Below are 15516 nucleotides of genomic sequence, written 5' to 3' on the forward strand. Positions count from 1 at the left end.
AATCTCGCTAACTGCTCCTGTGATACTAGTGAGCTAAGAAGAGTTCATGAGAAGGTTGGGCTCCTAATGTGTTGTAGCTTGAGCTGCAGGTAGAGTACTTGGGTGCAGTGTTGTTCTGGTTTTGAGTTGATTGTAATCTATTTTGGGCTGAACACTGCTGGATGAGGCTTAGGTTCTTCGGTTGTTTCTGTGCCTTTGAAAATATTACCTGGTGGTTTTCTGCAGGAAAACTTTCCTTGCTCTGGTCTGAATATTTATATTGCCTATATTATCTATAGCAGCATAGCCCTGTGTATATATAGGATACAGTAATATCTTATGCACACTTTTGTCTTGAAGAAGGTGGAATGTAGATTCTAGATTATGTATTTGCAGCAATAAAAATGCATTTTAGAAGCCATCTTTACTGTCTAGAAGCTAAGAACTTCCCATTAATAAATAAAGCTAGTAGAAATAATGTGGTATCAGTGAGTGCTTTTGTTATTGTGTTTAAGCAACCCAGTCCTAATCGGAGAGAGGACAGGCCCGTCAGCTTCTATCAGCTGGGATCAAACCAACTTCAGCCTAATGTAGCATCGTTGGCAAGAGATGCAGCGAACATTGCTAAGGATAAGCAAAGAGGATTTATGCCAAGTATATTACAGAACGAAACGTATGGAGCAATACTCAGCGGCAGTCCACCTCCCATTCAGCCTGCAGTACCTGTTACAAGCAGTGCACCTCCTCTACCTCCAAGGAATATTGGCAAAGGTATTAACACTGGAAAACATCACTGTATGTTAGAAGAATGGGATCGTAACAATTTTTTCCTTATGTTTTTAAGTTTTCTTTTAGCATTATATTGCACAGGTAAGTACTGGAATAGTTTACCAATGACTTCATCTTGAATACTTGAAGTTAATCTGCACAACCAATTCTGGGTTTGATTTTCAGTGTACCTGCAAGAAAGTACACAACAGTGTGTGGAAAAGCAATGTCCATGAAACCTCAATAAAGTTAAACAACTTTAGGAGGGCTGCAGTGGATTTAGTTCAGCAAGTACTTTTTGATTGTATTCCATCTTTTCACACTTCAGATACTTTAAGATGTCATTGTCAGAGTGAAAATTTAAACGTTTAAAATTTCCCCAGCATTTGTCTGCTGTAGAAAATGATTTTAATACCTGGGAAAATGGAGAGTCTATGCAGAATGTGAGAGATTTTAACGTCGCAAAGTCCTTTCTTATTAGAAACGTGCTTCAAGGTTGATGAAATAAAATGGAACAAAGTATGAGGTTCACGATGCGAAGAACTGGATAAATTACACAGCTGTTAGCTGACTGAAAATGTAACTGCAGGTGACTAGCTGAACAATGAAAAACGTACTGGTCTCATCCCAGTTCAGAAACATGTGCTTGCAAAATCTACCATTAAAGCTGACACTGTAAACCTCATTCTTATGTTGATATACAATCTGTTTGGATCATGGTGGAGAAGTGTAGAGAAATTTGTACAGGTTATCTTTATGCAGTACACATTCAGTGTGCTTTATTGCTTCATACCTTTATTAATCAGCATCTCTCATGTATGCTAAATTTATGGAATGTTAAATTCCAAAAAGATGGCTGTGTAAACACATGATTTTCTATCCTCCTGTGATTCAGACTCCACATCAGGAGATAAGAGTGGGTCATGTTCTAGGCATATATGAGGAATGTCTGCCTTTGGAAGCACTACACAGAGGTTAAAATACCTCCATACAACAATGACCATGCCTGAGATTGCAAACTGAACATTTGTATAATATGAAAAGTCAGTTGTTGGTCCCACAGGAATGGCTGCAGCACGGAAGTCGGATACAAATATGTTGTCTTGAGGGCACAAAGAAAAAAGAAAAAAAAGAGGGAACAATAGAACAGCATGGTGTTGTCCTACTTCGAAAGGGTGGTGTGAAACTGGGAGAAGTTTAGCAGCATATAAAACTAAGTTCCTTAACCAAGGTGGGATTCCTTTCATCTAACATTTTTGCATGAAGTCTCAATTTAATGTCATTTTACCTGACAAAAAGGAATGCTTCCCCCACCAAACAGGAAAATTCACCTAGTTTCTCGGGCTTTTTGTCTGTGAAGGAGCTTTTACTATCTGTTTAACTGTTAGATACTACCCCTAAATTAATACAGCTGGATAGTTAAAAAGAGTCTCTTACCCTTTGATGTTATTTTACCCACGACAAACCATGCTATTTCACCCACTGCCCTTGATTAAATGACACTGGAAATGGTGTCATTTTACATTCACTCCCAACCCCAGACTTTTTGGCACCAGGATAGTGCAACTCCCACCAAGAAATCATGCTGCCTGGCTCAGAGAGGTTATTAACTCGTATTCTTTTTTACTCTACCAATATAGTAGCCTAATATTTTATATTTCAGTTAAAAGCTATGATAGTGTCACCGATCTCAGGTTCTTGTTGATTGCTGATATTGTTGTTGGTTTGCTTATGATGTATTATTGTTACTCCTTTATCCTCTTAGCTTTAAGCTGTTCTCCAAGTCTTTTGAGCCTTGTACACTTCTCCCTGCAACCTGATATTTATTCATACCTTACTCTGTTTCATCTTTTCTTAATATGATGCTCATGCTCTGAGTAGGGAAACATGACATGAGAAGTGCAAAATGTTGGCCTCATGGTGAAAATCTATAGTGTTTTTATAAAATTGAGATGCAGCTCTTTAGCCTAAGAATGGAATCGTTTAGGAAGCCCTGAGGAAGCAGTACCTTGTAACTGATACTAGTTTCATGACTAGTTGTCAGAGCTTCTTGTTTGGGTGAAATTCAGTTTTATGTCGATTCCAAATCAAAACTGCTGTTTCACTTTGAGTCAGCAATGTCTGCTAATACCCAAGGTGAGGTCCTTTCCTTGGACTACCTGCAATAATACAGCTATCAGTCAGGGATTAAAGAGGGTAGCAAGATGTGCCTTCTCTACTTGTTAAGAAATGTCTGCTTTTCAAGTGTTAACATATTTTAAAGTAATGACTGGAGACAAACTTTAGGGTAAAAAGTTAGTAAGACTTCAACCAGAAACGTCCATGTAATTTTATGTCCATGTAATTTTACGTGGACTCTGATTTCTGCTCTGGCATTCCTGCAAGGTGGCAGTGGTTCTGAATATGAACAAATTATTTTGTGAATGTAGTGTTTGTAGTGTGTAGCTGCACCATTTTTAAAAGCACGGGTGTGAATGTTAACACTTTGTGCTTAGGGTAAGTAATAATAATAATACAGTATTTTCCTCTCTTTTTAGTCCAGCCTTCAGTTCTTGGCAGTGGTATTCAGACAATTTCTTCATCTAATACAATGTGGAAGACAAATTCTTTAGGAGTGGACAGTATAAGCAGGCAGAGATCTTCATCTGATCCACCAGCTATTCATCCCCCTGTGCCGCCATTGCGTGTAACATCTACAAGTATGTTTCCACTTTCCCCTGTTTTCCCTTCTGCTGTATCTAATCATAGTTGGCTTATTTTTCCATTTTCACAACTCATATTTCCTCTTTTGGTGACTGTAGCTTCGGCCTATCGTTCCCATCCAGTAACTTAGTATGAACTGTCTTCTCTGAAATTTCAGTGCATGGTATAGTGAAGGGTCAATGCAAGGTAGTAGCTATTACTAGAGCTAAAGAGCTTTCCACTTTGATATGTAGTTTTAATGATGCATATCTCACCAGTGAGCTGTAAAAATAAGTGTTACATATAGGCCTGGGGCTATGTCTCCACATTGTGCATAATTCTTGAAGATTGTAAGAGTGTAAAAAAGGATGTTTTAATGCATTGCCAGCTGCTGTTGTGTTGGTTTCAAGAATTCAATAGAAATTTAATTAATTATTCAGTATAATGTAAAGTTTCGTTGACTAAATATTAATTATAACAGGATTTTTAAAAAGAATTTTCTCTAAACAAAATTTCTCAGACACTTGCTCAAATACTTTTCCATAAAACACCAACTGAAGGCCTTGATTGAGCAAACAACAACATCACTCTAAATATAGTCATATTCTTGAAAATGTTAGATCAGAATGACTTTGGTAACACTTGAGAATTTTCTTTGCTTGTACTTTAATGCTTTGATGAATTGGAGTATTTGTGAGCTCTCTGATCTTGAGTAGGTGAAACAAAACGTAAACCTCTTTCCAAAGAGGTCACCCTTCCAATGGAAGGATAACTTCATGTTTTAAGTTATTGATAACAAGTAGTAAAGCATTTTTCTTTGATGAAGCTAAATCCTGTAACAGGAAGACTTGTGGATGAGAACCCAAGAGACAAAATGGTAACTAGAAGTCTAATTCCTTTTCATTGTCTAACTTTTTTCCATAGATGTGCTTTCTCCAGCACCACCGCCTCCAGTGGCAAAGACAGCCAGCATTATGGAAGCTTTGAACCAGCAATCAAAACAGCAACCAGCTCCTCCACAAACCAAGCCAACCCCACCACCACTGCCCCCACAACCTCCTAGTCGAATCTCTCAAAGAAAGCCTATTTCTGGGTAACTGATGCCATTTTAGTACTTAATGCATGTATTTCATAATGATTAACTTCTCAGTTTTATGGTATATAACATATAAGTCATCTATAACACATGCAGTCTTTGCCAGTGATACGTTCTAACATATATGACTGAACAGAAGACAGATACTGAGGGAGCAGATTACAAGGATTCCCATGGTAAAAACAGAACAGCTTAGCAATTTGATGTTTTATAACTTTTACAGTATCTGCAGAATGCTTAGCCCTGATGGAAATAAGGCACAAAGAATAATCCATTTCTAATTTTCTTCTAATAACAAGAGATAAGGGAATATTACTGTCTGAATGTGCCATTTGTTGTTCACATGCTTATCCTCTGTTCAGTTCCATTCAGTATTTTCATTCATGGAAGGAGCTGAGACTTGGAATAGAGAATATGATCTTTAAATTTGTAAGATGTTACAAGTGACAAATGTACTAGTGAATAGGATTATATTTAAACTAGCCTTGAAAAGCTAGTAGTAGTCTGGGAAGAAGAGGAGTGTTGTTTAGTAAGCAACACTTGGTACTGAAGAACAGCCAACTACAAAAATGGAGTATGGAGAACAGCTAAGTATGGTTAAGCAAAAGTCTTCAAGAGCAGAATCTGCAAAGACATGGTGAATCGTAAATGAGAAGACTCATGCTGTTGTGGAAGAGGAAAAGAGAAAGAGTGTTGTTTGATTATGACCTGCAAAATTTAGGAGTTACTTATTCTGATTGGCTCAACATCAGTAATGTCTCAGCTGGACTACTGTATTCAGTCTTGGTTATTGAATTAAAATAAAGATACAAAGTAGTAAGGCCAAAACCAGAGAATATCAATAATAAGAAGTCTAGAAAATATGGCCTGTGATAAAAGTTTGGAAGAAGTGAGAGTCTCTCATCCTTAAAAATAAATAAATAAATAAATTGGAGCACAGATGCAGGTCTGTCCATATAAAGTACTGCATCACTCCACTCCTTTTTACGTCTCATGGTGGCTCTAAAAAGAAAACTTCTAAGTTGTGACAACAATAATGTAGACACTATGGAAAGTTTTCCCAAAGTAAGCATAGTGAGATATGTTAGTAAATTGTCTTGGGAAATTCTGGATTCTTAGACACTGAATATTTGGTAGAGTATCGTTTATGCAAGCCTAGATGGTTAGCAAGTACAGATATATGTATATGTGAGATAATACACATGGTTGATGCTTTGTGAGTGAAAGAAGCAAGCAACCATTGAGTTTCCTTTCTAGCCTGTTAATTGCATATACACGCAATTGTAAAAGGGAGAAGCAACTTCCTGAAGTTTGCTGTAATGTACACGATTATAGTTTGCTATAATGTACACGATACATATTTTTAACAAAGCACACCAAAGAATTTTTAAAAAGTAATGTTAAGAACTTCAGAACTTAGGGAAAGAAAATCAGCTTTGTACAAACTGCAGAAATTGAATGTATGTAATTCTTCTGCCTCACATTTTTAGATAAGGTGCAGTTTACCATTGGCCTGCTCAGAAATAGGGAAACAAACTAATATTTTAAAATACCAGACACTGAAATATACTGAAGATGTTACAAGAATTTTATAATTTGGAAAATAGTCTGAATTCTTGTGGTTTGAGTTCTTGTTTGTTTCTTAAATGGAAAATTTTCTAATTTTTTTTTTTTTTGAACAGGACTGAGAAGTCATCTGGCTTAGCAAACAAAGGGCAGTCTAGAGGACTTGGGTCTCTACAACAAACTGGTAATTATGCTTTAGAGATTTATTTTACTGTAATTAAGCTATTGTTATTACAGCCTAAAGGAGAGTGTTTTCAGTTTACCTTGTACATTTAAACACAATCAGTACCAGCATTTTTGTTTCTTTTTTTGATTGTGTAGGCCCTTATGCTTAAAGCTTTTCTGCATGAGTTGGGGACAATTATGTCAGCAGTGGAACCATGTAGCAAGAATCACAGAATGGTTGAGGTTGGAAAGGACCTCAGAAAGTCATCTGGTCCAGATCCCTGCTCACAGGGTATTGCCCAGGACCATGCCTGAATGAGTTTGCAAGGTCTTCCAGGGAAGAAGACTCCACAACCTTTCTGAGCAGTCTGTGCTAATGCTTCATCACCCACACAGTTTAAAAAAAAGAAAAATCAACAACAAGTGTTTCCTGATGCTCAGAGAGCACCTCCCATGTTTCAGTTTGTGTCCATTGTCTCTTGTCCTGTTACTTGGCACCAGTGAAAAGAGCCTGGCTCTGTTGTCTTTGCGCCCTTCCTTCAGATTTTTGTACACATTGATGAGATTCTTCCTCAGCCTTCTTTTTTCTAGGCTAAACAATCCCTGCTCTCTCAGCCTTTCCTCCTATGAGAGATGCTCCAATGCTTTAATCATTTTTGTGGCCTTTTGTTGAACTCTTTCCAGTATGTCCACGTTTCCTTTGTACTGGGGAGCCCAGAACTGGACACAGCACCCCATGTGTGGCCTCACCAGCCCTACTCAAGAGGGGAAGGATCACCTCCCTCAACCCGCTGGTGATACTTTGCCTAACACAACCCAAGATACCAGTAGCTGTCTTTGCAGCAAGGGCACACTGCTGGCTCATGTGCAGCCAGGCCCTCCAGGTCCTTTTCTGCAGAACTACTTTCCAGCTGAGTGGCCCCCAGCACAGCCTGGTACCTGGGTTTTTTTCTTCTCCTTAGCAGTGGGTCCACATTTTCCTTAGCCTTCCTTTTGTCACACATGTGCTTACAGAAACCTTTCTCCTTGTCTGACATCCCTGGCCAGCTTCAATTCCAGCTGGACTTTAGGTTTCCTGATGTCATCTCAACTCACCTACCCCCCACACACACTCAAAGAGAGGATGCAGTATGAAAGCTTCAGTTAGTTCACTCTTGTTTACATGCCTCATAAATGAGGCAACAGGCAAGGCCAAAATACATTTTTGCACAGAAAAATGTGATTGTAGTTTTAAAATGAAACTTCATACATCACATCTAATTAATGAAATTGCAAATTGATCTGCTTTTGTAGTGGTTTTAGTGGAAGTTCCTCTACCCACTCTATTCTTCCACTGTTATGTTTATTGGTTCGTACTTTGATTCTTTTTTATTTCCCTTCAACATTTCCACAGAGCTGAAATTTGCAAATCATTATCAGAATGTGCCAGAAGTCTCCTGTGAAGGGTACAGCATCTTGATAAGGATGGGATTTATTAGGAAAGAAAAGTTCTAAAAGTCTTCAGTCTGTAGAGAATGGGTGGGGAAATGGGAAATTTGGTTCTGGTGTCATCTGTTTTATAGGCTTTTTTTCTCTTAGTCATTTATCTTATAGCTTTTCTCAGTGTAACTGTGATATTAAAGGTCTTAGGTAATTCTTTTTGGGAAAAGAGGCCTTCTTTGGTAAGGAAAAGGGTAGGAATGCCACACTCAGTGTAAAAAAAGAACGACATTAAAGATGAAATACTCATGGTATACATGATCCTTTGTATTCTCTAATTAAGAATAATGAACTTGGTTGCAATTTGTATCATTGCTCTTGCTTTTTTCTTTTTTTGAAAGCATGCCTAGGATTTAATCATTTTACTTGCCTTAGCAGCAGGAGAATCTTCTTCTGTGTGTGAGATCCCAGTAACACAAACTGGTTCTACAGTGAATACTTTGGCACAGATCCAGCCACCAGCACCAATGCCAAGGAAATCACAAATAGTAAGTAGACAACCTAGGTTTAGATTTTATTAAAGCTTCCACACACTGTCAAACGCACAGCTGCCATGATAGTCTGTTCTGTTAGAAATAAAGTGTGTGAACCATGGAAAATACAAAACCCCTATCCTCTCAAATGTGTGACTTGTGGTAGGTATCTATGAAAATGTTGCTTGTCTTGCATTTCTTATGCGATGATATGTGATCTTAAATGAAAAAGAACACCAGCAAAAAAGGAGAAACCAAAGACAAAGCTTGGATTCACTGCTTGTGTCTGAATTTGTAGAATTTATGGTTTGATTTATTGAAGGTAGGTAAGCTTGATAAGAGAATAGTAGGTCGCTTGTAAGCCGTATGCAACTCAATTCTTAAACTTCAGTGAAGTAAGTAATAAGTGAGGTTTCTTGCTTACTTCTACAAGGGAAGTAAATAAACTTGTTTACATTGGTGGACCAAATGGCTTCAGAAAAGACTAGGAGGAGCTAATTTCAAAACAAAAGAAATCTGAACTTTGTGGAATTGTTTCACTTTACACCTCTTTGTCACGCATTCGATGGGTGACAAGAGGGAAGTTTGTTGGAAGTTACTAAATACACAGAAATCACATCTGATGAGAGGCATCCCAACCAGAATCATAGAAACATAAAGCCTGGAAAAGACCTCTAGGATCATCTGGTCCAACCATAAGGTGGCTGAAGGGGGAAAGGGAAGGCTGGAAGTGTTGGGCTGGAAATATTTTATATTCTTCTTCTCTTCCATCCTCCCCTAACGATACAGTGACTCTTAGATACTGGACTTAGATGACTGATCTGATTGTGTGGCCTTTTCTTATTCTTATTTAGGTCCATGAATGGTGACACACGTAGTAATGTCAATATTTATATTCTTGTGCTGGTGTAGGTGAAGGGACATATTTCTGGATGTCAGTTTTGCTGTCCCATTATGTGTAGTTCAATTGACTCTTTGGCCCTCGCTCCAATTTTACGTTGTTTTTTTCTGTGGCAGACATAAAACATTTATATGCTTGGTCATGACAGAGAGCTCGTGCTCTTGAGATACTGTATGTGACTAGGTCTGGGCTGGTTTATGCTTTAAGGTCTGTATAGTTTAGTAGGTGAATAATAAACTGAGAGGTAGGAGCTGTGCTGTTCCTGGCCCTATGATTGTGTTATTAGTGGGCTGCAAAAAAACATCTTACCTTCTTCGGTCCTCTGTCTCTCTTCGTTCATTTTTATTTAACCATGTCTACTGAAATAGTAATTCTCCAGGACAGGACTGCAGCGTGTATGTGTGCATAGCCTTGCGCGTTTGTTTTGAGTTCCTGGAACTCCTCCTAGCTTTTGTCATCTGATCATGCTGAAAAAAAAAAAAAACAACACAGAGACATGTGGAGTTCATCTTGCATTAGTTGGGATTATAAAATCTTCTGTTTTCTTGCCTCTCCCACTCTTGTTTAACCAAGTTACTGCCTGTCTTGCATCAAAACAACTTTCATGGTTTAGGCTGTAGTAAAATTTAATAGTCTGGTTAGTGAAAAATTGAATAGCTATCCCGTTAGCTTAGGTGCACTAAGGGAATTGCCATACTTACTCCGTGAAGCTGTTGAACTCTGATCACAATTTCTGCTGTGTGCTCTGGGATTCAGTGCTGGCTACATCCATTGAATACATTATCAGTTCTGGAATAGCTCTCTACCTGGCTTTCTGTCTAAGTTAAGGTTGTAGTAGTTCTCTACCTTTTTTTCCTTCTTTGTTTTACAGGGCAAATTGCTTCACTTATGTGTGAATGGGTTGTCCTGGCTGTTTTTTAGGAACAGTGTCTCCACTCTCAGGTTAATATTAGTTGCATGTCGTATGAAGAACAAATCTGAGTCTCCAAATATCTCTAGGGCATCAGTAGTCACAAAGTTCTGCTTGAGAAAATCAGCTGGATGGTTTTCTTCTGTCATAAGACAGAGAAGTAAAGAGAAACCTGGCTCAGGGGGTGTGTGCTAGTTAAGGTGCTTTAGCTAAATCAATCTAGCTAAAGCATCTTAGCTGAGATTTAGTCAAGGGCCCCTCAGCTAAAGAGCTTTAGCTAGATCAGTCTAGCTAAAGCACTTTGGCTAAATCACTCCCTTTAGCCTTATACTTCACCCTTTTCTGCTAAGTCTGCCAGAGAATCTGGAAGCCAAACCAGATTGAGGAAATGATTGCAGAAGTGATTCTTGAGTAAAGAAAAAGAGACCTCGTTACAGTGCACATGCAGCCAGTGAGTTACCTGCTGCACAGTGCATTTATTTACCCAATAACCCATTTTTCAGGAGGAAGGTTCCTGATGCTTCTTTTTTTCTCAATGCATGCTAGAGGTTTTTGAAACCATGTTGTAGATATATGGAAAACTTCCCTGTTTGTTAGTCTCCTGGGAACAGGGCTTTGTCCACAACAGAACATTTGGCTGGTCAAAAGAAGCAGACTTGTGGGTGGAGTCTCTTCTTCACGAGCTTCCAGCTGTTGATCTGACTGGCACTTGCAGCTCTGCTCTGGCATCTGAAGGTAGAAAGGAAAGGTTTTTGCTGGCTGAGGCTGGGGAAAGTGGAGGGAAGGGTAGATTGACACAGAAAGATAATGCTCTGCCTCCAGGTCCTGTGCTCCTTGCATGGAAAGATGATGCAGGTAGCATTAGTGTTAATCTGCAACAGGGATTGAGAAGGCTGAAAACAAACGCAGCAGGAAGCTGAGAGTGGAAACAGGCCAGGTTGCACATGGAGAAGCATGAGGTTAGGATGGTGGATACAAAACAATTGCAACATCACTTCAAACAGAACACAACTAGGACTGGAGTCCCACTCAGTACTGAAATACTGCAGCTCCCTACCAAACAGCAGCGTTACCTTTGCTGTTAAAAGACCACTTCTGTGGCTTGTGGTCCTCAAAGCACTACAAAGAGCCTGAGGACATTCTGGAAATTTTGTACTGTTGAGCAGGGTTTAGTAAATTAAGAAGGGGCATACTGACAGGTGTTTCAGGCCTCTTTCTGACAACACTGGTGTTACACTCACTGTGTAGCACTTGATCACCCCATCCTCTGAGTAAAATCACACTTGCTGTAACGGTGCGTAGAGCTCTGAAGCAGACTTGAGTGAGCTAAAATGGAAGCTCACAAGGGAAAGCTGGTCCATGTTGGTGACATAGTGTTTCTGAAAGGCTTGGGATGCTGCCAAAATCAGCCTGAACCTTGAGCACCTGGTGTAAAAGATCTAGGTGAATTTTAACCCATGAAAAATGATTGATAGCATCTCTGCTGCATGCTTTAGATCACCTTCAAATATATTTTGATTCTTCCATGCTTATTATTTACACTTTCTTTTTATATTTCAGTCAAAAACTAAACCCAAAAGAGTAAAAGCGATTTACAACTGTGTAGCAGATAACCCAGACGAGCTAACTTTTTCAGAAGGAGATATCATTGTAGTCGATGGTGAAGAAGATCAGGAGTGGTGGGTGAGTATTTCCTATTTTCTATCGATATACTTTGAAAGAAATAAATGAAATCTAGAGGTTGACGCTGACTTCAGAAGATCTCTGTTGGGTTTCCAAATAACAGGAGAAGTTTCATCTCGTGGAAACTTGATTCCAGATGTTTCTTTTGTTTAAAATTCAGGCTTCAGATAAACTTTTAGCTTTTCTCAATAAAAGTTTTTACATTCAGGGAAAAAAAAAACAACACTTGGTTAGTAGGGTTCACAATACACAGGGGACATGGTCTGTGTGACTTTAGGAAACTCCTGGGTGGGTGTCAGCAATTGGAGAATCTGCTACTATTTCATCTTCCTTGAAGATGCTGTGTCACAGTCCTCAGGAGACAGCTTTGTATTGTCCTAATTCTTTAGCTGACTGAGATTGAGAAATGGTTTATTCTGTGTGCTGGGAAACCATCTCAACTATTTGTACCCCAGAACTGCATCAGCTAAAGTAGATCTGGAAAGTTATTATGCATGAAAACACTCATTTAGTTGTTAGCTAGTAAAGAGGAGAATTTCATATTGCATCTAAATTGCAGGCGATACATTATCGTCTATTTGTATAAACACAAATAGATTAAGAAACAAAACGCTTGAGATCTGTTGAAGCTTGATCCATTCTTTTACCTTTCACTGAGAAGAGAAGGAAGCAGAAGCAACTTAAAAGAGGCATGATACGGGCTGCCAGGCATTCCAGAATGAACTGAAATGATGGAGTAGTGGGACCACATCAAGAGGTGTTACTTCTAAAGAACTGAATAAGACAATTTGAAAAAAAAAAATAGAAGTCTAACAAAAACAAAGGTCACTGGTATTTATTTTGGTTCTAATTCCTTTTTGAGATTAACTTGGAAACTGTCTGAACTCTTGCAGATCGGCCATATTGATGGAGACCCCAGTCGGAAAGGAGCTTTCCCTGTCTCATTTGTGCACTTTATTGTTGACTAAATTGCTACTGATAAGTGGAGACATTTCTCATTTCCAGCGGTCACAGAAATAAGTTTTGCTCTATTTCATTTCATCTACCTATCTGCAGACACCTTGCCAGAGCACTGCCCAAGTCCTAGGTACTGTAGCTTACTTTTTTATTACCATTGTTCTGATTTTGGGACTTTTAGAACTTTTTTCTATGTGAAAACTTCTCATGAGCAGTTTACAAAAACAATCAGAAAAAAAACCTCTTCCTGTATTTTTTTAAGGTGAACTGAAAAGCTTTAACAATCAAAACCCATATGTGTGTGTCGACATCACAACATTATGAATTTTGTTTTGAAAACGTTTGCTGTAATTTCATTCTCTGTTTGGTAACGTGACAATACCACAGTTCAGTGTTGCTTCCCCAGTCAAAAGAAATTGTGTGCATCTGTAACAGGGCAGTGAATTTATCCAATTCTCAATACCGTTGTAAGGATTCAGAACCAAAACGTGCAAGCTGCTGTATAGTTCTCAGTCGGACTCATTCAGCATCTTGCCAAACTGGCTGTCATCCAGGATGTCAACTATTGCAGAAGAACCAATTTTAACTAGGTGTCTTTGGCCAGGTAAAAGTGACAAAGTATTTCAGTTTACCACAGGAGAAACTTCTTTCTTTCAGAATGGATGTAGATATTTGCTTCAAGTTATCTGAAATCTGTGTTAGTCGTTGAACTTTCTAGTTCTGATTTTGTGAGCTTGAGACTGTTTCATTTTTCTAGGCTGCACGTGTGTGGAACCTGTTTTTTGAATGTTCTTTCTGTATGTTACATCCATTTTGGTCATTTAATGTGACTACTGCTGGTTATCTAAACGATGGCAATATTACCGAGTTAACTGCATTAACTCAAGGATATGAAAACTGCACTTCCTGAAATGTACTTAATCATGATGATGGATTGCAGAGCATTTCTTACACTTGTATCATTATAGTGGTTAGGCTTTTTTTTTTTTTTTTTTTTTTAAATCTTGAAATTTCGTAATCATCCAGCAATGTGTTCGCACAGAGAACATATTTGGTGGAGGATGTAGGTAACTATCCGTGGTCAATAAGGTCTCTGACACCTCACAAGTACACTACGTTATGTTCTGTTTGATAAAAATTTGTGTGCCACTACCTTGCAAACAAGGATGGTTTGCTAACTCACTCTGTATTTATATAATATACCCACATATATGGTAGCTACACTGTTGTTAAATTTGTTTTACTAATTTGTGAACAAAGGCTAGGCTATTGGTAACTCCCAGGTGGTTGATGGAAAACACCGATACAAATCAGACATCGTTTTGATGTTGGATATTGAGAGATTGTACCAGTTTTTGCTTATGCTACAGGAAACAACCGATGGCATAGGGTAAGAGAAATCTGTGTCTAGGTCAAATTGGCTTTGATCACATTCTGTGAATATTCCATCTCTAGATTTTCCGAGAAAACTTCAAATCTCTGGACAAGTGGTGTTTAAATTGGCCACTTCGTATTTAACAGAAAGGAAAATAGGCCACTGCGTAGTCTTGTTCGGAGAAAAATCACGTTGCGTTAATGCTGGAAGAGCAACACTGATCTTCCCTTTATCACCTTCCCTGAATGGTACAGTTGGTTGATAGCCTCTCAAACGTGTGGGTACAGCCAGGTATATACTGACCTTTCATTTTCTAGATGCTGTTGCTGCAGTATAAATGGGGAACAAACTGGAATGTTTCAAGATATTTTTGTTGCAAGTTGAAGCAAATTAGTCTGTATTTTCAAAGTTCCCAGTAAGATGATAGAGTAATAGTTTAGCACTACAGTTTTATTCACTTACTGATAACGTTCAGTTTGCAACACTATTTTGTATGTTTCTATCCCTGATAGAGTCTAGAGAGTAAATGGGCATATTATTTTGCACAGATCTCCTATGTACAGTATTTTTAACACAGAATCTTATAGTGTATGTAACAACTCATAAAGTTGAACAATGATGCGAATTTTCCTTAGGCTCTGCTAGAAGAGGAACACACTTTAAAATGTCACAATCCTGTTCACTAGTCACTTAGAAAACGTTTAGACTTCAGTGTAATAGCACTACCCCTGCAGACTGTTAAAATGTTGAGGACCAATAAGGAGCAGCTAAGCAAAATTTATCCCAAAATTTTCAACGTTTCTCAAAGTTTGCTTGTCCTCTGGCAGAGGAAAAAGAAATTCTAGAGCCTGTAGATATCTATTTATAATATAAAAGTAAGAATTTTAAGTCCAAACCTTTGGCGTATTTCATACAACTTTTCAAATCTGATCAAAATAATGATTCAAAAAGCTGTTAATAGACAGACTATTAGGTTGCTGTGTTAACTGTTTAAAAAGGAGCAAATGACATTTAAAAATGCAGCTTAGAATGCTATGAGATGTATAATATTCAATTCAGTTGTTTTTATTTTGTTTAGTTGCAGAGCAACTGTATATATTGTATAACCGAAAATCAACTCTTATTTTCAATGTCCTGGATGCAGTGATTTATAATTAGAGCATGATTAATAAATTTTACTCTTGTTAACCAGTCAAATGTCTGGAAAAATAAAACTACTTTTAAAATCACTTGGGCTACTCCTCTTATGTCATCCTCCCTTGCTTTTTGCTATGTAAAATGAGAAATACAAGTAGTAAAGGGGCAAAAAAAGTACATCTTGGGGATTCTCACTGGAATGTAAGAACTATGGAGGCACCACGAATTACATTACATTAGGGTTATAAAGCACTAAATGACTACTTATTACTACTTTTCTCTTGTTGTTTTAAGATCTATGTCAAGCAGAACTGCATTTTATATTAACAAACCGGTTTTAAGACA

General features: G+C 38.1%; 1 protein-coding gene across 3 annotated transcripts in view; it reads left to right on the plus strand.

Moving 5' to 3' along the window:
• ASAP2 (ArfGAP with SH3 domain, ankyrin repeat and PH domain 2) overlaps positions 1 to 15263 on the plus strand; it is an 84186-nt gene extending 68923 nt beyond the window's left edge. Inside the window, exons 22-28 of one of the 3 annotated variants that reach the window (XM_084513376.1) lie at positions 495 to 750; positions 3285 to 3446; positions 4354 to 4522; positions 6208 to 6275; positions 8111 to 8223; positions 11580 to 11702; positions 12596 to 15263. In XM_084513376.1, coding sequence (XP_084369502.1) covers positions 495 to 750; positions 3285 to 3446; positions 4354 to 4522; positions 6208 to 6275; positions 8111 to 8223; positions 11580 to 11702; positions 12596 to 12670 — 966 coding nt within the window. In that variant the 3' untranslated portion in view covers positions 12671 to 15263. The remainder of the gene's footprint in view (positions 1 to 494; positions 751 to 3284; positions 3447 to 4353; positions 4523 to 6207; positions 6276 to 8110; positions 8224 to 11579; positions 11703 to 12595) is intronic. The other 2 variants (XM_084513377.1, XM_084513378.1) reach the window with 2 other exon arrangements.
• The last annotated feature ends 253 nt before the right edge of the window (positions 15264 to 15516 follow it).

The sequence above is a fragment of the Aythya ferina genome (assembly GCF_964211825.1).
Source record: "Aythya ferina genome assembly, chromosome: 3".
NCBI lineage: Eukaryota > Metazoa > Chordata > Aves > Anseriformes > Anatidae > Aythya > Aythya ferina.